Raw genomic sequence first — 24,316 nt, forward strand, 5'->3', positions numbered from 1 at the left:
TACACAACACCCAGGTACACTCATTCCGCTCACCGACTTCGCAACACACCTGATCACTGCACACCTTGGCACACACTCGTCGTTCGCACACCTCACCAACACACCTCTTCGCGCCCACTCCTCGGTCACATCCTCTGTGACAACCACAGGTGTGCACTCCTCCGCACACCCAATCACGTGCTTCACTACCAACTCAAGTGTGCATTCCCACATGCACTCAACCATTCCAGGTGTGCATCCTTCCATTCCAGGTGTGCATCCTCTCTCACCTGCTACAACCAACTCGTGCTCCGTGTCACTTTCGTCACTCTCACCACCACACTCGGTCACGCATTCACCCTTACTCTCGACAGCGCACTCTGTAATCATGCACTCCTCTGTTACACACCTTTCTCACGTATCCTCTTGTGCACACTCTCCCGTTACGCCCTCCGTAACACTCACCACAGGTGTGCACTCTTTCATTACATCCCCTGTAACACTCCCCATCACGCGCTTCAATGTGCCCCCCCACACCTGCGCCACGACCAACTCACTCTCGACAGCACACTCTCTCCTCGGCGCACACTCTTTCCTCACACACACCTCCGTTCCACACCTTTCTCACCTTCTTGCGCACTCTCTCCCGGTACATACTCCGTACCACTCATGGGGGTGCATTCTTGCACACACCCGATCACCGCCGCACACCCTGGCTCACAAATACCTTCCGCACTTCCCATAGTCGGACCTCCTTTCACACCTCCTCCTTCCACACACTCTGCACCTGTCACACACCTCATCATCGGCCTCTCACGAATGCCCGGGTCCAAACCAACACCCAAGCTGACTGAATCTCCGCTCACACCATATACATTTCCGAGTATATCGCCACTCACCTCGGCACCTCGTCTTCGCTCCTCCTCCGCCACCTGCAAACTTTTAATTTGGTCAGTAAGCACATCATCACGATTTGAGCACAGACCTTGTACATAATCCATCACTTCCTCCTTTATCTCCCTCTGAGTTTCCCTCCGTCTCTTCTTAATTTCACTCACCCCCTCTTCCACTTCCTCTGAATTTTTGTTTCACCTCTTTTATTTCCCGGTGCGCCCCCTCAATTTCTTCCTCTAATGCCACCTTGGTCGTTTCTATGTGCGTCCTTACTTCCCGTTCTTTCGTCTCCATTGCCTCTGTCACCTCGTCCAACCTCTTTGTCAACCCCTCATGTACCATCTGACATTCCCTCTTTGTCACTATGAGTTCCTTTTTTTTCTCCTTCTGTGTCGCCTTCAACCCCCCGATTACCGCAGTGTTCTTCTCCACTTGCTCCCCTAATTCCTTTTGTCCCACCGTCAGCTGCTCTACTCCCCTCGTCAGATCTTATATGCCCCCCTGTAACCTAGCCGTACTATTTCTCACCTCTTTCTCCATACGCTCCTCACCCCGCTTTACCTCCTCGTGTACCCCCGCGACCTCCTCACCCACACCTCGTCTGATCTCCTCCCCCATTTCTCCCATCTCTTTGGTAGATGCTGCCCTCATCTGTTCCAAATCATTCCTCTGGGCATCCAATTTAGTTTCCAACCCGATTTTCACCTCCTCTATCTGATCTCCCATCTGTTTAATTTCCCGGGCGGATTGCTCCCCTATTTCCCTCAATTTGCCTTCCATGGTGTTTTCTAACCCCTCTAACCCATTCTTCACCCCTTCCATCTGGTTCTCCTGGGCAGCCATTCTATTTTCCAACCCTGTTAACCCCTCCTTCATTTCCCCAATTTGATTGCCCATGTCCTCCAGTTGGCCCCCCAATTTACCTTTGAGCCCTCCGATTTGGCTTCCCATATCATTTCTCAATTCCCCGATTTGGTTTTCTAATCCCCCAAATTGATTTCCCATATTACTTAACCCGTCTCTCAATTGCTCACTGGTACCCCTCGCTTCGTCCCTCATTGCCCCCAATTGCTCACCCATCTTATCGCTCCGAGCATCCATTTTTTTTTCCATTTGCTCACCCATCTTGGCCATAAGGGCCTCCATTTGCAGCATAAAAAGGTTCAAATCCACCGGTGCTGCGGGCGTGGCTGCCGCAACCGCGTGCCAGCCGCCATTTTGTGCGCCTCCCACCTCATGTGAGGCGCCGCCATCTCGTGTGCCTGAAACCTCCGCTACCACATCCTCATTGCTCTCCTCCTCCCTCTCCCCCATATACATTTCCCTGGGGTCCTGGGTCGACTCTACCCCCACTTCTAATTCACCCACCGGCATCCGGTCGCCTTGATCATCCATGGCACGATTTAAATTTAGATGTGTTAAATAAAATTTTGGCCACTCGTAATTTTGAGTGCGCTAAGCGCACTTCACGTCCGAATCTCGCTCCCGACACCAATTGTTGCGGAAACGGAGTACGGCGCTCCCCCTTCGTGGGGGGGGGGGTTAATCCCCCTTTTATTTTCACTGGCCGTCTCCGATCCTGAAGCTACCCCGCTCCACAAGGCAGGTGGGCAACTTCGTTCAAGACCACGGGCAAGATGTTATTTGCCGAGCGGATTAGCAGCCCGCGGTTCGAACCATTAACAAAAACTAAACCCGATGCTAAACGTTGGCCAAATCGTGCCACAGGTGTTCAATGTGGAAACCTCTAAAACGAACGGATGTGAAGGAAAGAAGGCAAAGGTAGGAAGAACAGGATTTATTACTAATTACTATTTACACAATCAAAGAAACCAAAGGAGGAGGAAAGAAAACGAAAGCAATTTACAGAAGAGGGAGACACAGTGCAATTCTACTTATACAAGCTTAACTTATTCCCAGGGACAAGACACACAAAACAAACTCACGTACACAAATGGATGAATGAGGGCAGGAACGAAAGCCTGGAAGGGGAGGAAGGTTCAGCTGGATGCAGGAGAACGGCCGGGCCGGAAGTGAGCAGCCGCCGACTCTCCCCCCTCGGGTCCACACCGCCGGGATGTTCGCAGCAGCGCGTCGGAGCTTGACGTGGCAAGGCTGGTTGGAAACAGCATCTCCCTCACTCGTACTCCCGCAGGTTGCACATCTCTCTTCACCAACTCAAGCGCCTTCCTGACAAAGACTCTTCGTGCTCTCTCGCTCATCTGGATCCCTCAATCGTCTCTGGTGGGGGCGTCGCGCCGCGGGTTATATATCACGCCCTACCAAGCCATACCCACCGATTTGTGGTTGGTCGTTCGGGGCTCCACCCTTGGTGACGAGGTGCGGGCCATGCCCGTAATGTAGCTCGTCCCCCTTCTTCTCCAAGGCTTGACCACGTCGTAATAGTGGCAAATGCAGTTGGCAATAAATGCAGTTGGAAAGGGAGGCTTTGGGGGAATTTGAAAAAGGGGATCTATCTTATTCGATTCGGTGCAATGCAGTGTCAATTAATGGGAAACAGAGCCTTATACTGACATAGAATAAGAAATAACTATTTAGAAGGGTATATGATTTTCTACGTGCATGCGATGGATTAACTAAGGGGACGACCTTTGATCTTTACACAAAACGGAGGTATTTACAAGAATTACTATTTACAGAGGGTGTTATTTACAAAAATTACAGGATTCTCAAATCCGTTACAATATTAAACAAAGGGCATACAACCATTGGGAGAAGCACAACCCTCAGCAGTGTCCCTCCAGAATTCCATCGTATAATATCTGCTGATGCTCCAGCACAACACGTTCCTCCGCGCTTCACTCAGCCTTTAACGCAGAATAGCCTGATATGTCCACCCTCTCGGTCATCTGAATACCGCAAGATTGATCTATTATGGGTTCTGAGTCGATTGGAAGTTGGCGATACTCAAAACGTGCCATCATGGACCGGCTTCAATCAATCATTATCAAGATCCACAGCAGAAGTAACTACAGTCAGTTATCTTCCAATCATTCCAGCGCCAGTGCACGACCTCGATACTGTAATGACGTTTCTAATGAGAAGCAAAACAATTGCACTAAAGCAGGGCCAAACAACAACCGTCATCACATTGGATCAGGCACTGTATCATAAGGCAAAGGAGCTGGTATGGCTTCATCCAGAGAAGTTGAGTGATTTCATAGTACGACTTGGATCGTTCCACACAGCAATGAATTACCTGGGTGTTCTCCGGAGGCACTTTGCTCAGTCTGGTCTTTCAGACATCTGGATCGAATCTGGGGTGTACAGTGAATGTGTTGCACAAACAATGATGCAAGGTAAATCGTGGAACCGTGCTGTCCGTGCACATAAACTCACAACGGAAGCCATGTGGACAACACTATTTCACAGCTTTAAAGCTTGGCATGACAGAAAAGAGAAAGACAGCATTGAAAATATTAATCAGCATTGTACTGCGATAGCTGCTCTCTTCAAAGATAAAGACCATGAGAACACACCTGAAGCAGTGAGAGCATTCGTTGATAATGTTCATGATTTGTTGAAGGACCTGGACGACTTCTATGAAGAGAATGCGAATAATTCCACATTTATGTTCTGGAAGCAGTATCTGGAGATGGTTGAGACTCTACTCCTGTTTATCAGAGCCGACAGAGAAGGCGATTGGACCCTTCACCTATCTTCATTCTCAGATATGTTGCCACTCATGACTATTTATGATCATGCAAATGACTCAAGATGGGGTATTATCTACCTGTTGGACATGCTACAGTTGGAACAGACAGCACCTCGCGTGTATGAACAATTAATGGCGGGAAACTTCGTCGTGAAAGAATCGACTGAATCGTTTAACCAAATGGCTGCAGACCAAGCTTTGGAGCATATAAACAAGCAGTGTAACGTGGCGGGAGGACTCGTAGGTATAACAAGGATCCAGAGCGCAATGAATCGATGGATGATTACTTTCAGCGATCGAGCACGGTTGTCGCATGACATTCGGCAGATGGTGGGAATGACACGCAGTGGGTCCAAATCACATGGTGACAGAAGCGCCCAGAGAATGAAAAGAGATGAGGCCGATGTGATTAAGCTTGCGGAACAAATCAGGCGGTTCAACCCATTCAATCGTCAAGGAGAAGACCTTGTGTGCATCTCCACAAACGATGTGGCCACTGATGACATCAAGCAGGATCTACTCATAGGTCCAACACGTGGCACACAGCACACACCTATTGTAAGGCTATGTAAGTCTTTTAGTTACATTATATCAGTTTAGTATAGGAGTGTTAAATTTGCTCCATAATATACTTTACAGTTACAAGATTAATAATTTTACTACTGTAAAGCCATGTAAGCCTTATAATTACATTATAACAGTTTATTATAACATAGTTGTTCCTTATGGCGGGGCGGAAGTATCTCACCTTCGAATCATACTTGTTAAATAAGGATTGTTTGAGAGTATTAAATGTCATTTTATGGCCTGCAACAACAACAACCTGTTTTGTTTAATTATTGCAATAATTCTTTGGTTTATTTCTTGTTTTCATGATTCAGACAAGCTCCAGTATCCTTCCTAATTTAATGTTAGCAACCGACATAAATATTAATACACATTTTTGGACATTTTTGTTTCCATCAAAATTAAGGGGGTAGCCTTAGTTTTGCTTCACTGAGAGTTTATTAATGGTTTATATTTCTTGATTATGTGATCTTATTTTGAAGGGTAATAAATGGGGATGATTTTGGTGTATCAAACATATAAATCGGTCATATACTTTTGGGGTTATGAACAAAATGATGGGGGACTAGAACCTAAACTGAAACGGATTTTTGACAAAATTTTGAAGTTTTTGGTGGCTTGAAGAATGAACAGCTAGGATAATAATAATAATAATAATAATAATAATAATAATAATAATTCATTTATTTTGTATAGCGCTTTTCAAGAAGCCCAAAGGCGCTTTGACAGAGTGGAAAACATAATGCATAACAATACATGAAAACAACAATTGCAAAAAGACAAGAATCAATAGGGAAAGATTTAAAGCAAAAGGAGGGAGAAGGAGAAGTGATAGTCAGGGGTTAAATGCTGTGGGTTGAATGTTGAATGCAGTGTTGAACAGGTGGGTCTTTAGTGATGTTTTGAATGTGGTGAGTGAGGAGGAGTCTCTGATGGTGTGAGGTAGTGAGTTCCAGAGGGTGGGAGCAGCGATGGAGAAGGCCCTGTCCCCCCACGATCTGAATTTGGTCCGGATGGAGGGGGTCAGGAGGTTGGTACCAGCAGAGCGGAGGTTGCGGGTGGGAGTGTGTCTGGAGAGGAGGTCAGCCAGGTAGGATGGGGCCAGGTTATGGAGGGCTTTGTATGTCAAGAGGAGGATTTTGTACTGGATTCTCTGGGGGATGGGAGCCAGTGAAGCTTGTAAAGGACGTGGGTGATGTGGTCACGGGTCCGGGAATGGGTGAGTAGACGGGCAGCGGATTCTGAATGTATTGGAGTTTATTGGTGATTTTTGAGGGTGAACCATAGAGGAGGCTATTGCAGTAGTCCAGACGGGAGGTGATGAAGGCGTGGATGAGGGTTTCTGCAGCCGTGGAGGAGAGGGATGAGCTGAGACGGGCAATGTTTTTCAGGTGAAAGAAGGCTGACTTTATGATCTGTTTAGTGTATTTGTCGAAGGAGAGGGTTTGGTCAAAGATGACGCCAAGATTCCGGATGTGAGGGGAGGTGGATACTGGGATACCGTCGATGTTGAGGGCAAAGTTATGGATGGATTTTGTGAGCGTTTTTGGGCCAATGATGATTATTTCAGATGTATCACAGTTAAGCTTGAGGAAGTTGATTTGAAGCCAGGATTTTATTTCAGTGATGCAGTTTGTCAGGATAGAGTGGGTGTCGGTGGAGACGGACTTGGTGGAGATGAAAAGCTGGATGTCATCGGCGAAGCAGTGGAATTGGAGACCATGATGGCGGATTAAGTGACCGAGGGGGGACAGGTAAAGGATGAAGAGGAGGGGGCCAAGAACTGAACCTTGGGGGACACCTTGGGGGAGGGGAGCAGTGGGGGATTTGCAGTTATTGATGGAGATGAACTGGCGTCTGTCAGAGAGGTATGATTTAATCCAAGAGAGGGCAGTGCCGGTAACGTTAAAGGTGGATGCAAGTCGGGTGAGGAGGATGGTGTGATCGATGGTGTCAAAGGCAGCGCTGAGGTCGAGGAGGACGAGAATGTTGAGGTTGCCAGCGTCAGAGGAGAGGAGAAGGTCGTTGGTGATTTTGAGGAGAGCAGTTTCAGTACTGTGGTTGGAGCGGAATCCGGATTGGAATGTTTCATACAGGTTATTGGCAGAGAGGTGATGTTGGAGTTGAGTGGCTACAGCGCGTTCCAAAACTTTTGACAGAAAGGGTAGGTTGGAGATGGGTCTGAAGTTGTTTAGGGTGTCAGGGTTTAGACCAGGTTTTTTTTAGAATGGGGGTAACAGCAGCAATTTTGAGGGAAGGTGGGACGATGCCTGTAGACAGGGAGTAGTTTATTGTTGCAATGATAAGTGGAGAGAGAGCAGGGATTTTTTAGAATGGGGGTAACAGCAGCAATTTTGAGGGAAGGTGGGACGATGCCTGTAGACAGGGAGTAGTTTATTGTTGCAATGATAAGTGGAGAGAGAGCAGGGAGGGAGGCCTTGACAAAGCTGGAGGGGATGGGGTCAAGAGTGCAGGTGGCAGTTTTCATTCCTATGAGGAGTTCAGAGAGGTCAGTAGGGGAGATTGGGGAGAACCGAGACAGGGGATGGCAGGACAAGGGGGGGCAGGTGGTTGGAGGGGGAGCGGGTGCGGCGGTGGTCAAGCTGTTGTAGATGTTGTCAATTTTGCGTTGGAAGAAAGAGAGGAAGGAGATGCAGTTGTCTACTGTGAATGACTGGGTGGTGGTGTTCAGGGGGCGGAGGAGTTTGTTTATTGTCGAGAAGAGTGCTTTTGGGTTTCCGGAGCCAGAGTGGATAATTTGAGAGTAGTAGGCGGAGCGGGCGCGGGAGAGGGCATCTTTGTAGTGTTGTAGGTGGTCCTTGTAGGCTTGGGAGTGAACTGTGAGACCTGTTTTATTGCGGAGTCTTTCAAGTTGGCGAGCACGAGTTTTCATCAGGCGGAGTTCAGGAGTAAACCAGGGAGCAGAATGGGTGAAAGAAACTGTTTTGGTTTTTACAGGCGCAAGCTGGTCAAGGCAGGAGGAGAGAGTGTGGTTGTAGTAGTCAGTGAGGTCGGAAGGGGTGTGGAGGTCAACGAAGGGAGAAGTGGACATTTTTTCAGAGAGGGTGGATGAGAATGAGGTAGGTGAAAGAGCGTTTAGCTTACGGAAGTTGATAGTGCGATAATGCCTTGGTGCTGGGGTGGGGATGTTGATGGTCATAGTGATAGCTAAGTGGTCAGAGAGGGTGAGGTCGGAGCCAGAGAGATGGTGCAAATTTAATCCAGTGGAGCAGACAAGGTCCAAAATGTGACCACGGATATGGGTAGGAAAGTCGACATGTTGAGTGAGGTTAAAGCAGGTGAGTAAATCAGTGAAGTCAGTGGTTATTGTGGAGTCAGTGGAGTCCATGTGGATATTGAAATCACCAAGGAGGAGGATTGAGGGGGAGAGGGAACATAGCTGGGTCAGAAAGTAGGAGAAGTCAGACAGGAATGATGGGTGTGGCTTGGGAGGGCGGTAGACAACAGCCATGACTGACTGCGTGCGACCAGAGAGTTTAAAAGCCAAGTGTTCAAATGATGAGGATGAGGCGATGGGGATGAGGCTGGTCCTGATGTCTTGACGGTGGATAACGGCAATTCCACCACCTCGGCCCCCCGAGCGTGGTTTATTGACGTAGGAATATCCATTGGGTGTGGTGATGTTGAGTGTGTAGTAGTCCAGAGGTTGTTGCCAGGTTTCGGTGAGACAGAGAAAGTCCAGTTTGTTATCCAGGATGTATTCGTTCAGGATGAGGCATTTGTTGTTGATGGACCAGGTGTTGAACAGGGTTAGCTTGATGTTGTTTTGAACAGCAGGGATGAATTCAGGTGATTTAGCCAGGGTTCGTAGGCAGGAGGTGCGATTGTGTGCGTTGCTGTGACCAGGTGCGCTGGGACGAAGAGTGAGAGTGCGCTGAGCCGACCAGAGGACGGGGATGGAGTGACCCGATTGCAAATATACAAACTTACGACCGGAGCCACGGTGAATGTACCTGGGTCGTCGGAGGAGTCCATTTGATTTGATGGCAGAGATGCATGATGGGGTGGAGCGGGTATTGAGCAGAAGGAGCCTTGCGGCGGAGTACCGCAGAGCCATGCCAGGCAGGAGCGGAGAGACGAGACGAGGCCAAGGTTGAGGAGGTGAAACAAGGATAAGGCCTTATGGTGGTACTCTATGTGTGCAGTATGTCTTTCCGGTCAATTTGATACCATACAAAGCTACCCATGCTGTATATTTGGCCATGTTGATACGTTATACCAAATTCAGTAAGTGGTGGAAATGGTGTACACAAATGAATCAGCAAAATGCTTATAAATCGGTAATGCACACCTATCTAGAATTAAAACTGGGCATATCTACTGCCCATAGGACCCCTCGACCAAACTATATAGGTTTCAGGTATATACACTGATGCGTGAACGGAACTCACAAAATGGATATCTGGTTCCTGCACTAAAGAGCCATGTTTCAATATTTTCCATGGAGTGGTTTCGGAGATGGAGGTACAAATATTTTCGGTTTTTCTAGGATGGTGGCCAAACCACGTGACCAATGACGTCATCATTTTTTGTTTTTCTCCACTAATTTATCCCGAGATGACGCTCAAGAAATTTCATCTTGATCAGATTAAGTTTTGTACTTGTCGAATTATGATGTCATAATGGAGGCACCTATGACATCATCATTAACATATTTTATTCCCCGTGGAGAGTTCTTTACAATGAGCCATGTCTCAATTTTTTCTATGCAGTGCTTTGGGAGATAGAGGTGCCAATTTTCTTCGGTTTTTCCAAGATGGCACCGGTACCACGTGACCTATGACTTCATAAATATCATTAAAAAATTCTACTGGTGGAGGTGCACCAAAGTGGAAATTTCCTTTCAATCGGACCAATGGTTGCAGAGAAAATCATATTTATTCTGCACGGACAAACAAACAGACAGACAAACAAATAAACAGACAAACAAATGAAAAATCCCTCATGGAGTGACAATTGGCAAAACAGTACAAAGTAGAATGCCACTCGGTAGAGAATCCTTTTGACCTCAAATATAATTTGTGGTGGAATTCAGTGACCTGATATGCAAATCGTCTTCAAAGTTTAAGTTAATCTGAGAAAATTGACAATTTTAGAAATTTGGCCTATGTTGACCTTTTGGCCTAAGCTAATCTCAAAAATAGTTGGTGGTTGAATTCAGTTCGCCGATATGTAAATCGTCTTCAAATTTCAAGTCAATCGGATGAAAATTGAGGATTTTAGAAATTTGAAAAAAGTGGTTGACCTTTGGCCTATGTTGACCTGTTGGCCTTTTGACCACAAAAATATATAGGATTTTGACGGACCACGAACTCCACCATTTGGTAAAGTTTTGTGAAGATCGCTTTAAAATTGTGTCCTGTAGGCAAGTATAAGTCAGCGGACAGACAAACACACACACACACACACACACACACACACACACACACACACACACACACACACACACACACACACACACACACACAAACCGGAGTGAGCAACATACTTGCAAATAAAATTTAAAAAAATTGCCAAGTAACAGATGAAAAATCACTCATAGAGCGACATTTGGCAAAACAGAACAAAGTGGCATGGCACTCAGTAGAGCATACTTTGAACCTCAAAAATAGTTGGTGGTTGAATTCAGTTGGCTGAAATGAAAATCCTAAAACTGGCGCAAGATTGGAGGTCACGTCTCTTCAAAGCTGTCCATGCGCGCACGCTTTCGAAGTTAAGTAATTTTTTCACAATTGTGTTTTTGTCGAAACAGTATCTTTCTTTCGGTGCGTGTACCTATTGGTTATCTTTAATAGGATTCTCGGTGTTGGTTTTTCATACCTGTGTACAGAATCGTCGGTTAGTTCGTGTCGCATATTCTGAGGCCTAGTGTAGTCGGCTACCGTGTCCGACCTTGGCTTGAGGCTTTGTTTTTGTCTCAGCGGTTCTTCGATTGCGCTGCAATTACTTTCAGTCTCTGTTTTTCCCAGTCTTTTCACCCCATACTTCCTTGTTTTAAAATCTCAACTCAAAAACAAAAAAACCAAAAAAATATTTCCTTCTCTGTTCTTATCCGTTTGTTCGTTCTTATTTGTTCGTTCGTTCTTCGACCACGTTGTTCGTGATCACGTGATCACGTTGTTAAAAAATGTTTAAACTGTCCCCTGAAGAACTGTATTCTGTCGTATATTATAACACCTTTTTCTTCTTCTTCTATAAAAGGATGCTTTCGACTTGCTCACCAAATCTATTCATTCCAAAAAAAAATTCCATCTCTTACAGTGCCTCTTTCATACATTCCCTAAACTCTCCTGCACTCCACCCATCCTTCAGCGTCCTCAAACGTATTTTTGACTCGGTCTCAAGAAACTCATTTTGTAATAAATGTTCGTTTCCCATAAATCTTACACTTTTCAAAATCCAATCTCACCCCTTCCCTCCAAAACTTCCCCATCACCCCTTCCCTCCAAAACTTCCCCATCACCCCTTCCCTCCAAAACTTCCCCATCACCCCTCCCCTTCAAAACTTCCGCATCACCCCTCCCCTCCAAATCTACCCCCTTGCCCCTCCCCTCCAAATCTTCCCCCATCACCCATCTCTTTCAAATATTCCCCCTTGCCCCTCCCCTCCAAATCTTCCCCATCACCTATCCCTTTCAAATCTTGCCCCTTGCCCCTCCCCTCCAAATATTCCCCATCACCCCTTCCCTCCAAAACTTCCCCATCACCCCTCCCCTCCAAAACTTCCCCATCACCCCTCCCCTCTAAATCTACCCCCTTGCCCCTCCCCTCCAAATCTTCCCCATCACCCTTTCCCTCCAAAACGTACCCATCACCCCTCCCCTCCAAACCTTCCCCATCACCCCTCCCCTCTAAATCTACCCCCTTGCCCCTCCCCTTCAAATCATCCCCATCACCCATCTCTTTCAAATCTCCCCCCTTACCCCTCCCCTCCAAATCTTCCCCATCACCCATCCCTTTCAAATCTCCCCCCTTTCCCCTTCCCTCCTAAACTCCCCCCACACCCCTCCCCTCCGAGACTCTCCCTCGCTCCTCCCCTCCTAGACTCCCCTCTCACCCCTCCTCCTCAAAGCGTCCTCCCCGCTTCTTCCCCCTTCCAACTTTCACCTTCATCTCCCTCAACCTTCTGCCTCACTCTTCCCCCTCCTCAAATAACACCTCACTGCGCCTCACCCAATCACCATCAAACCTTTTGTCCGCCCCATTCTTCCCTTTCTCCAAGCTATTCTGAAATCTCTGACACACCTTCAACAGCTCTACCTACCGCTTCCTCCTCTTCCACATCTTACCCTACCGCTCCCCACCCCCGGTTCTGTATCCGATGCTCCCCCTTCCTCTTCTTTAACAGTATGGACCTCAAACATCCGGGGCCTTCGCTCAAACTTGACTGATCTCTCCATACAGGTTGCTTATGACAAACCAGACGTGATCTGATTAACAGAAACTTTCCTCCTTCCTCTCTGATTCCTTGGTATCTCTCCTAGGTTACTCCCTCCTCCGGTATGATAGACCTGAGCCTAGTCCTGGAGGTGGGGTTGCTATCTTTATAAAAAAAACTCTCTTCCTCACTCGCCCTGCACTGCCCTCTCTCCACCTCACCCCCAGGAATACCTTTGGCTACGGCTTCCCCTTCGCTCCCACCTTTTGTTCTTATGTGTGTTGTACCGTCCACCAAACAGTGATGACTCCATCTACATCTCGCTGTCTGATAATATGGACCAACTTCTATCTCCCCATCCCAACTCTCTCTTCCTCATATGTGGTGATTACCTTCGCAAAAGCGGAAGGTTATGTTTTGATCGCTGTGTATTTATTTGTATGTCTGTGTGTGTGTGTATGTTATTCGCATAACTCAAAAAGTATTCAACCGAATTGCATGAAATTTGGTGGGATGATTGGTTATTATACGGGACACATTTGATTAGATTTTGGGAGCAATCGGGTCAAAGGTCAAGGTCAAGGTCACGAAAAGGTCAAAATCGTATTTTTACCATAGCGCGGTCAATTTTTATCCAATTGGCATGCAACTAATGCCAAAATGTTCAGAATTCAATGCCCGATCTTGTGATATACGACATGACCCAGTGAAGACATTACCCGTGTTAGCGGTTGGGGGTCAAAGGTCAGGGGGGTCACGACCTTGCAAAATGTGCGTTTTTTGTCATAACTCGGTCAATTCTTATCCGATTTGCATGAAATCAGCACCAAACTGTTCAGTGTTCTGTTCCCTACACTCCCATGCCAAGTACAGAACAGTAGCTGCGGCGAAGGTATGCGCTCTACCGAGTGCCCGTTCTAGTTTCAATTGTCACCATGCCAGTTGGCTGGGTGTGGGTACCTCTCTCACCAGCCATGGCTCTTCAGCAAAGGACTTCTGTGACTCACTGGGACTGACACAATCTGTCAATTTCCCGACCCGGATCTCAGTCAACGGAGCATCTTCTCTTCTGGACTTGGTTATGACTAACTACCCTGAAAATGTCTGCTGCCCTTCTTCTGCTCCAATCGGCTCAACTGATCATGTGCTTGTTAAAGTGGACATCTCTCTGACCATTCTCAGAGAGCCTCCTCAGCGTCGACGAGTCTGGCATTTCACTCAGGCCAACTGGCACGGTCTTCCAGCAGCCATCAATCATCTGGACTGGTCTCCCATCTCTACCGCCTCTGACATCAACTCATCCTGGGAATTCTTCCAAAGTAAATTGCTCTCTCTCATGCACAGATTTATCCCATCTCGTCTTCAGTTGTCATACCCTTCCTCCCGTCCATGGTACATGGAATCTTGTGGTGAGGCAGTTGCCCAGAAACAACTTGCTTTCGTCTCCTGGAAAGCAAATCCAACGGAAGGAAATCTCATTTCCTTTCACAAAGCCTGAAACAAGTGTGTGTCCACCCTCAGGAGAGCCAGGAAACAATATATCTCCGTTCTCAGGACCGAACTCTCTTATCTGTCTCCCTCTTCCAAATCCTGGTGGCGTCTCGTCAAATCTGTTTCTGGTGTTTGTTCCCCCTCCATCCCCTCCCGCACCTCAAATGGCCACACGGCTGACTCCGCACGTGAAAAAGCTGTATGCCTCAACTCTGTGTTTGCCTCTAAATCTTGTGTCCCAAACCCATCCCTCTCTGTACCCACCGTACCCAGTCGTACCCAGCTGCTCCTGGACTCTGTGTCCTTTCCTCCTGACAAGGTGGAAAAGTTTCTGTCAACCCTCGACTCTGATTCTGCAACTGGACCTGCCGGCATCAGCCCACGGGTCCTAAAATCTTGTTCTTCCGCTCTTTCACTCCCTCTCTCTGTTCTCTTCACACTCTTTTGCTCAAGGTCATCTGCCATCTGCTTGGAAATCTGCCAACATCACCGCTTTGCACAAAAAAGGTGCAAAAACAGATCCCAGCAACTACAGACCAATCAGCCTTCTCCCAATTATCAGCAAAGTCATGGAATCCATCATTGCTCCAGATATGAAATCTTTCCTCTTCTCCAATGGCTTGATCTCTGATCATCAATTTGGTTTAAGACCTGGTCACTCTACTCTGGACATGCTGCTTCTGCTTTCTCAACAATGGATGGAGGTCCTCAATGCCAAACAGGAAATTAGAGCTGTCTCCCTTGACATATCACGTGCCTTCGATACGGTCTGGCACCCCGCTCTGCTCACCAAACTCTACTCTTTTGGTATCCATGGAAATCTCCACGCATGGCTGGCGGACTTCCTCTCTAGTCGTAGTCAACGTGTGGCCCTGAATGGGTTTCTCTCATCTCCTCTTCCTGTTCAGGCTGGAGTTCCCCAAGGCAGTGTTCTGTGCCCTGTGCTTTTTCTGGTCTTCATCAATGATCTCTCTGACTCTCTTGAAAATCCTCTCTATCTCTTTGCTGATGAGTCTACTCTCTGTCGCTCCATTATTCATCCCTCAGATCGGCAGTCTGCAGCCTCCTCACTCTCTGCAGACCTGGACAAAATCACAGACTGGGCAAACAAGTGGAACATCTCTTTCAATCCTGACAAATCTCACACTCTTACGATGTCTCTCCGAAAAGACCGACTGGACAACCCTCCCATCCACTTTCTGAATAATCCTCTCCAAGAAGTTCTGTCACTCAAGCTTTTGGGTCTCAGTATCTGCCGTGATCGTTCCTGGGAAAACCACATTTCAAATCTGGCCTCCAAAGCCAGTCGCCGACTGGGCATCCTCCGTCATGCGAAGTCCTTCATTGGCACACCTGAGCTCCTCACCACATACAAGGCTTTCATCTGCAGCTCAATGGAATACTGCTCTCCCCTCTGGGCTGGTGCTCCTGCCTCACACCTAGCTCGTCTTCACGCTGTTGAAACCAAAGCATTCAGAATCATTGGAATCTCCCGCGATGAAGCTAACTCCAAGGGCCACTCACTCACTCACCACAGGCAGGTTGGTGGTCTTTCCGTCTTCTACCGACTGGCCTTGCTGGCCTTGCTGGCCTTGCCCCCCCAGCTCTCTCTGGGCTCTGTCCTGCAAATATTCCTACAGGTCGCACAAGATCTGCCTGCAACCCTCTTATGGTTAAAGTGCCAAAATCAAGACTCTCTGCTCACCTTCACTCCTTCATTCCTCTTTTCGCCCACCTCTGGAACAAACTCCCTCACTCTCTTCAATCCCACTCCTCCCTCCAGGTCTTTAAAACAGCTGTTCACCACCATCTCTTATCTTCCCCCATCCAAAACCTTGATCTTTTCTACCCCTGCTAATTTCACCCCAAATCCACTTTTCTGAAATACCAACTTCTTTCCTGGAAGTCCTTGGTGTCCTTGTGTTTTATACTTCTCCCACCCCCCCCCCCCCCCTTCCCACGCCTCCTCCCCCCAAGCCCTCTCCGTCCCACACATCTCCCGATGTCCCTGCTCTCAAATGTTGTGTTTGTGTGCTTCCCCTTCTCTCCCCATCTTGTCTAACGCTCCCTCTTTTTATATATTTTGTTTGGCTGTTTGATTTGTTTGTGTGATTAATGTTAGCTCTTTCACGAGCCTCGATTCTGTATACAAAAAAAAAAAAAAATCTTGAGAATTTTTTTTATGCAAGCATAATGTGAATTTCTCCCGAATTATAATAAAGAAGATCAATATTTGTTTCATCCTTTTTGTGGTCATCTCTAAGTTTCAATATCTGAACTTTGTTTGTATCTGATAATCCATATACATTAACAGATAGTTTATTCATTTTCTCAAATTTAGGAATATCAGTTCATGACATTGGAAACTCTAAATCTTTAAAATTCAGCGTATGCTCATATTTCTTATAATGAGATACTCTTTCAGAATCTATTTTTGAAGGATGTAAATGAGCAAGAACAGACCATAGAAAACATTTATTATCTTTGCTTTGAATATTAATAACCGCCTTTTTAAGTTTAATTTCTCTTGGTAAATCAATATAAGAAGAAGCATGAAGAGGATCTGATTTCAATATGTGTATATCCAGGAAAATGATTTTACTAATGCTAAATCCACTACCTTCCACAGTGTTATCAACATCCAGTTCTTGTCTTTGAAGTTCATCATAAACATCACAAACCAAGAAATCTTTGAATGATGTGATAAAGTGAGTTTCTTCATCTCCTTTTCTTGCCATATTCATTTTTACTCCCATATAAACTTAAAAGTATTCATTTCTCTTAATGTGTTTTAAATTCGAATTTCAACACTCAGTTTAATCATATAAATTGCCTCGGCTATTGAAGATAGTCCAGGGTCTTCAAATCGAAAGGTTCTTATTTTTATATGTCCTTTAAATGCATTATCACTCTTTTCAATCGAGTATCCAAACATAGTCTTATGTTTGCATGATTGAAGGTGAGATTTGAAGCCTCCATTTTCAATGTCCTTATTACAGACTGTTGTGGAAAACCAATCAGGTCCACACAACTTTAGTCCAACTTGTGGTTTAATTCCATTTAGATCATGACATCATCCTGTAATGCAGGAAATGCAATAAGTATACGATGTGGCATCACATGGGACCATTCATAACATTCAATGCAAGCAAGCTGGGTATTCTATGCTGGCGTACCGTTAGCGAGTCTACCAGATGTAACGTGTTACAGGAGAAGTCTCGGAGCACCGTCCGCAGCAGCGGGTCTTATAGTCACGCCCCTAGCGGTGTCAACGAGCAGCGAGCATCACCCCGGGTTCAGTACGAATACGATTTCACTACATTCTCCCCCCCGTCAGAATTATACGGCGGTGCGGCTAGAAGCGAGCGAGCGTCAGCACGAACAGGGTGCGGAACATCAGTCGACCCAACCGTATCGGGCCGGGCGGCGAATTTCTCTGCCAGCACGCGTCCGAAATTCCCCGGGCACGGCATCACGTATCCCTGTGTCCCCGGCGTCGGAGGCGCCATCAGGGTCGGGTGACGAAGGGGGTAACTCCAAGTCGTCGGGCCCAGGTAGACCCGGCGAGGGGAGAGTCGGTAGACTTTCGGCGATGGGAGCGTCGGGAGAGGCCATAGTCTCATAGATGGGTTCGGTCGGTCCGTCCGATTCCCTACTCAGGTCGGCGACCCCGCAAGGGGCAAGGTGACGGACGGAGACAGTAGTCTCACGGCCATCAGTCGTCATCACACGAGCATGCTCAGGATTAGCCTGGAAAATCTGCACTTTGTCCACTAGGGGGTCGTACTTGCTCGCGCGAACCGCCCGTTTAAGGTAGGCCGGCCCGGGCCCAGCGAGCCAACTGGGCAAAGACCGTATACACCCCGTGCTCCTGGGGTGGTGGAAAAGTCGCTCATGGGGAGTTTGGTTGGTTGCCGTACACAGGAGAGCCCTGATCGAGTTCAACGCCGCAGGTAGCGACCAAGCCCATTTATCGAGGCCCCGGCCGAGGGTCCGGAGGTTGAGCATGGCGGCCCTCCAGATAATCCCGTTGAAGCGTTCGATCTGCCCATTAGCCTGGGGTCTGTACGGCGTGGTGTAACTAGAAGCAATGTTATTTTGGAGCAGATAGCCGCGCACCTCCTGAGACAAGAAGACCGCACCCCGGTCGGTATGGACATAGGCCGGGTACCCGAACATTGAGAACAAGTTCTGTAAGCATCGCATCACCGTGGCAGCAGTCATGTCCGCGCACATATAAGCAAAGGGGAATCGCGAGTACTCATCGACGATAGTGAGCAGATAGCGACAGCCGCTCGACACCGGCAATGGGCCCTTGAAATCCATCGCCAAGCGTTCCCACGGTCGCGTAGCCTTAACCAGAGTCCCCATGGGAGGGTTATAGAAACGCGGTTTGATTTTCGCTCAGATAGCGCAGTCGCGACAGATACGGCGGATATCGTCAATCGAGTATGGGAGATTGCCACGCCGCACAAAATGAGCGAAACGCGTTACGCCGGGATGGCCCGCAGTGGCATGCAGCACCCGTAGGCCCTCCAAAGAGGTGATACCCGCGCATGTAGCCGGTCGTGATAAGGCATCGGCGGCCCGGTTATCCTTCCCCGGGCGATATTTGATGGTGTAACAGAAGTCGGCGAGTTCGATACGCCAGCGAGTGATTTTCTCATTCTTAATGCGCTGGGCGTGTAAGGTGTCGTACATGAACGCAACGCTTTGCTGGTCCGTGATGATTTGGAAGCACCGCCCGAGTAAGTACGGGCGCCATCGCCGAATAGACTCGACGATCGCATACGCTTCCTTTTCGACGGACGAGTGTCTCCGCTCAGCGGTGGTAAGAGTCCGTGAAAAGAAAGCCACGGGACGCCCCCCTTGGGAGAGGGTCGCCGCGATGGCCTGATCCGAGGCGTCACTTTCGAGGACGAAAGAGCCGCTCTCGTCGATTGTCGCCACGGCGGCTCGGGCGATGTCGGCCTTAAGGCCTTCAAAGGCCGCCAATGCGGCCGGACTCAGTGGGAAGGTGTCGCAGGCCACGAGGGGGCGAAGTTTCGCGGAGAAATTTTGCACCCATTTGGAGTAATGGGCGAATAGCCCGAGGCCGCGCTTCAGGGACACCCGATCACAGGAAGGGGCCATGTCGAGCAAAGGTCGCAGACGCTCCTTATCCGGAGCGACAGAGCCATGGGTCACGGTGTACCCCAGAAGATCTATCGTGCGTAGGGAGTATTGGCACTTATCCTCGTTCATAGTTAAGTGATACCTCTGCGCGACCTCAAGGAAGCGCTTCAGATTAGCATCATGGTGCCCTTGAGCATATCCACAAACCGTAAGATTATCGAGGTAGACGAAAACATCGGTTAAGTGCTCCCGCGCAATGAGGTCATCCATGGCCCTCTGGAAACAAGCGACCCCGTTCGTTACCCCAAAAGGCAATCGCGTAAATTGGTACAACCGCTGCCCCGACTCAAAAGCAGTATAGATACGATCCGCCCTAGAGATAGGGATCTGGTGGTACGCACTACGGAGATCGAGAGTGCTATAGACCGAATACTGGGACACCTGTTGCACCAGCGCGTCCATCCCCGGAAGGGGGTAGGCATCCAGCTGTGTAAAGCGGTTAATCGTTTGGGAATAGTCGATTACCATGCGTCTGCGGTGGGCCTCGCTGCGCACCACCAATACCTGGGCGCGCCACGGCGACCTGCTAGGTTCTATGATGCCGTCTTTCAAGAGCTGAGCCGTTTCGTCCGCAATGAATTGCATGTCTGCGCGAGAGTAGCACCGTGATTTCACCGCGACAGGGGTACAGTCGGAGGTTAGATTGGGGAACAGCGAAAGCGGCTGGATGTCCATTTGCGCTAGGGCGCACACCGCAAGCGCGTTGTCCGCCCCCACAACAAGCGTGTCAGGCCCACCAAACTCCATTACCAGACGTCCATGCAGCTTAAGAAAATCGTGTCCTAACAGAATATCAGCACATAAAGCGGGTAAAACCATAAGGTGTACATCAGGAAAAACCCGTCCCTTTAGCACGAGTTTCAATCGGCATTCCCCCTTCGTGCTGAGTCGAAGCCCCTGGGAAGCCATGAAGATCCGTCTCGTAGACCTCCAGATCCGCCATCCATGCCTGAGCACAAGTCGCTGGTCGATAAAACTATCCGTAGACCCTGTATCCACCAAGGCCCGAACACAATGGCCTTCGACCATGAGGGGAATAAGGGCTTGAGCCAGGCCAGACGAGGCTGCTGGGAGTGGGACTGAACCCCCCGAATGGGTCGGACAAGCCTCGCGGGTGGATCCTATGCCAGCAGCAGTTTTGCGGTCGTGGCCGGAGTATGCGTTGTCCATGGGGAATCCATTAATGCCATCAGAGGGCTTTCCCAAGCATTCCGGTGTTTCGCGATTCAAAATCTGACAATTCTGACGGGAAAAGGCCTCCGTAGTATTTGAAAACGCCTTTTGACACTTTTGGCAGGAAAAGGCCTCCGTAGTATTCGAAATCGCCTTTTCCGGGGTGAGGGCCACCGTTAGCTCGTGGACGACACGAGGAGAACGTTCCGCTGGGGCTTGGCGAGGCTTCAAAGCCCCTTGCGTGGCCCGGAGTTTGGTCAAGGACACGTACTTCGTGCCCGATTGAGGATGAGACTGTGGTGGCTGTCCGGTGATGCCCGCCAAGGACGTCTGAGCGCCCAGGGGCCCGCAGAGAGGGGCCCTCCCCTTCGAAGACGGGTAAGGCGCCGGGTTTCGGGCTCGGCTCGCAGGCTCCGCAATGAGCCCATTCAAGGTCGCCGTGACCGCGCGACTGCGACCGCGCGATTCAATGAGCCGCGAGCCGCGTGCCGTTTTCCTGCACACTTTCGCGTAATGTCCCTTTTGCGAGCACAAATGGCATATAGCGTCTCGTGCCGGACACACGGGCCGGGCATGGCGTGGCCCCCCACAGAAAAAGCATGCGGCCCCGCGTAAGGCCTTGGGTCTGGCCGTAGCGGCAGCCGTCAGGACTGGGTCTTCCTCCGGAGCATCCCGGAGTTCCGCGAGCAGGTCCGCGTCCTCGGCGGTAGCACTCTCCGGCCGGGCGTGTAGTGTAGTGCCCGCCAAGAGGCGCGTGCGATCATAGGTGTTCGATTGCATCCGCGCTTCGGTGTATACTTTCCCTTGCTCGAGTGCCATAGCGAAGGTCAGGTCGGTCTTCTCTAGGAGCTTGAGCCTTAGTTCCTGGGAGGAGACCCCTGCAATAAAGGCATCTAAAAGAAGATCATCCTGAGACTGCGCGGGAGTCCGTGGCTCCTTGATGCTGTCCAGCAAGAGCTGCCGGAGCTCCTGGGCGTAGTGGTCCATCGCCTCGTTGGGTTGCTGACGTCGCGTTAGCAGCAAATATCGTGCATACACCGGGCTTTTTTCCTTTATGTACAGCCGTTTGAGCTCCGCGATCGAGAGGTCATACGTCGCGAATTGAGCGATGGAATTGTACACCTTGTAGTCGATTTTTGAATGAAGCGTTGCTAGCTTCGCGGCAGCCGTCGGCGCGGTCTCAGGCTCCTCGAAATGATTCTCCAATGTTCTGAGCCAGTGCTTCAGTTGCAAGCCACCATCCGGGGCTTGCGGGTCGGCGCAGAATACGGCAACCGCCAGCGTCTTGTTGCCAGCCATGTCGGTAGATATAAATGGAATTAAGTGTTGTGGAAAACCAATCAGGTCCACACAACTTTAGTCCAACTTGTGGTTTAATTCCATTTAGATCATGACATCATCCTGTAATTCAGGAAATGCAATAAGTATATGATGTGGCATCACATGGGACCATTCATAACATTCAATGCAAGCAAGCTGGATATTCTATGCTGGCGTACCGTTAGCGAGTCTACCAGATGTAACGTGTCACAGGAGAAGTCTCGGAGCACCATCCGCAGCAGCGGGTCTTATAGTCACACCCCTAGCGGTGTCAACGAGCAGCGAGCATCACCCCGGGTTCAGTACGAATACGATTTCACTACACAGACATCACAGTGTATAACATTAGACTCTGGAGGCAGTTCTCCAGCATTTCATCCATGCTTTTTTGTTTTTAGATGGTGTGCCAAAGCACGCTTATGATATTCACGATAACAAATGTCGCAATACGTTGTATTCACTTCGTTGTTTCGTTGTTGTTGTTCGTTCGTTCGTTGTATTCGTTGTTGTTGTATTCGTGGTAATTTATAGATACTTTTTCGCTTAGAATACAATTTTCTTGATGAAAATCTTGTGGTCATTTATAGATACTTTTTCGCTTAAAAGAAAAAAAAATTCTGAAAATCTCGTTGAAAACCACTTATTCTAGGTAGTCCCTTTGTAGGAGGTTAATTTTTTTTACTCAATAAATACAATGTATCAAGACACAAAAGACAAGTTTCACTCAATCTCTACATTTGTAAAAGATACTGAGAAATATGTCAAGGATGTAAAATTGAACAAAGATAATAATAACAACTAGTGGATAAAACCAATTATGACTGATAATACGAGTTCTTAAATTTCCTTCAGTGGAAGGGCTTTTAATATATCTGGAAGAACATCAGTTAAAGTAGCTCTAACAAAAATTTCACCAATACTTTTAGCAATATATTTTAGGCTGGAAAAAGCAATGAAAAAAGTAAAAGTATCAAAACAGAAAACCCTTATGGATGAAGCTTTAGAAAGAGAAGATAAAACCATTAATAACAAGCATTCTGAGTATTGCACTGCAATATATGTCCCCTACCAAAGTTCAAAGTGCCATAACTTTGTCAAAAATGATCGAATATGCAAATTTATACACGGTTGATGCTGGTTTTCAAACTTGATCTGCGGTATGCTGAGACACACGTGTGTCATGCCTCGCATCGTTGATAAGCCCGCATGGTCGCTCCGTGGAGCGGCCTGCACGTATTGCACTGTGTGAATTATATAATTACCAACTCACGGTCTGAGGTACTAGCGATTCAAGAGATATCCATTTTAAAAAATATTTTCGTTTAATTAACGATATCTGCCAAACCACGTGCCCTATCGCAAATTCCAAAAGGCCATTTTAGTAGACTGACATGCTGAACACATTTGTGAGGTTTCCCCTCGATTGGATCAAAAATGAGGGAGGGGCTCGGTTTTAAAGGTTCATGCTTAAAAACGTCATAACTCTGAAACCATCAGTAATTTATTATATTTTCCGGTTCACGATCAATGATCGATGTGTATATATATGTTGCTCAGCTTGGCTCCGCCCCTCCGGAAAGTGCGCGCTGTGTCACACTGTTGACGTGTGCGAGACGAGGCTGAGGACGCGCAGTGCGGCTTGAGGAGAACTCGAGAATAAACAAGAGATATTCATTTTTTTAAATATTTTCGTTTAATTAACGATATCTGCCAAACCACGTGCCCTATCGCAAATTCCAAAAGGACATTTTAGTGCTGAACAGATCTGTGAAGTTTCCCCTCGATTGGATCAAAAATGAGGGAGGAGCTCGGTTTTAAAGGTTCATGCTTAAAAACGTCATAACTCTGAAACCATGTGATGCATGACGTCATGCTCGCTGACTTTTTTGTTCGTCATGGGTATGCGATTCTGCCTGCAGAGGTTGGCCTCGATCTGTTCAGCCCTTGCAGAGAAAAAGGGGTTTTCGTGTTTTCACGAAAAACAATATGGCGACCGAACCACGTGACCTGTGACGTCATAATTACCATTAAAATATTATACAGACCGAGTCCATCATATGGTGAAAATTATATCTCAATCGGTCCTATTATTGCAGAGAAATTGGTTTTTAAAGGAAATTAAAACTTAAAATGGCACTGAGTTAAGGATCATCAGAATTATCAGGATTACCAAAGTTCAAAGTGCCATAACTTTGTTAAAAATGATCGAAACGTCGTGAAGGTCGAACTTGACCTGTACCTTATCATGAGGAAACCATGTGCCAAGTTTGAAATCATTAGCATTAAGTGTTTAGAAAAAAAGTCCGGAAAACTGTTCTTTGCGTGACGGACTGACGGACTGACAGACGGACAGACGGACAGGCGAAGGGACGGCGTGCAAACCTATAGTCCCCTCCGGTATACACCGGTAGGGGACTAATAAGCATGGAGAAATTTGTATTTTTTTTAACAACCCTAAAGATGTAAATCTTGATGAAATGAAGGATGTTAATATATCAGGTGAAATTACATTTCTTTCAATGGTAGTTAAGAACCATTTTAAAATTACCTTCAATATAAAAAATGTTGTAGTTGTGTCTGTTAATGAAAAAAAGTATATGGTTGTAGATGGTAATGTTTTTTCTACTAATTAAATACGAGTC

General features: G+C 47.7%; 3 protein-coding genes across 5 annotated transcripts in view; all 3 read right to left on the minus strand.

The window, feature by feature from the left end:
- LOC137416698 (uncharacterized) overlaps positions 1 to 4,562 on the minus strand; it is a 74,395-nt gene extending 69,833 nt beyond the window's left edge. For both annotated transcript variants that reach the window (XR_013624000.1, XM_078781239.1), the window contains exons 1-2: positions 4,374 to 4,562; positions 4,094 to 4,151 (exon numbers count right to left, since the gene is read on the minus strand). Coding sequence is in view for 1 of the 2 variants with exons in the window: in XM_078781239.1 (XP_078637365.1) it covers positions 4,094 to 4,151; positions 4,374 to 4,463 (148 nt within the window). In the remaining variant the exon portion in view is untranslated. The remainder of the gene's footprint in view (positions 1 to 4,093; positions 4,152 to 4,373) is intronic.
- Positions 4,563 to 5,773: 1,211 nt separating this feature from the next.
- The window catches only part of LOC137430958 (Na(+)/H(+) exchange regulatory cofactor NHE-RF3), a 166,715-nt gene continuing 148,172 nt past the window's right edge, over positions 5,774 to 24,316 (minus strand). For both annotated transcript variants that reach the window (XM_078781237.1, XM_078781238.1), the window contains one exon: positions 5,774 to 6,409. The gene's annotated coding sequence lies outside the window, so the exon portion shown is untranslated. The remainder of the gene's footprint in view (positions 6,410 to 24,316) is intronic.
- LOC144892881 (uncharacterized) lies at positions 16,845 to 21,900 on the minus strand. The gene is made up of 3 exons (XM_078781222.1): positions 21,854 to 21,900; positions 20,289 to 21,755; positions 16,845 to 16,865 (listed from the first exon to the last, which is right to left on the minus strand). The coding sequence occupies exons 2-3, from the start codon at positions 21,651 to 21,653 to the stop codon at positions 16,845 to 16,847; spliced, it is 1,386 nt and encodes a 461-aa protein (XP_078637348.1). The 5' UTR covers positions 21,654 to 21,755; positions 21,854 to 21,900.

This window comes from Myxine glutinosa, chromosome 7, assembly GCF_964187855.1.
Source record: "Myxine glutinosa chromosome 7, kmMyxGlut1.1, whole genome shotgun sequence".
In the NCBI taxonomy this organism is placed as follows: Eukaryota; Metazoa; Chordata; class Myxini; order Myxiniformes; family Myxinidae; genus Myxine; species Myxine glutinosa.

What these genes read in the sequence shown, in the direction of transcription:
- LOC144892881 (XM_078781222.1), bottom strand. Translation starts at nt 21,653, where the DNA reads ATGGCTGGCAACAAGACGCTGGCGGTTGCCGTATTCTGCGCCGACCCG. An exon ending in GCATAGGATCCACCCGCGAG is followed by an intron (nt 16,866 to 20,288) that starts GCTTGTCCGACC and finishes TTCGATTTGAAG; the next exon opens with ACCCTGGACTATCTTCAATA.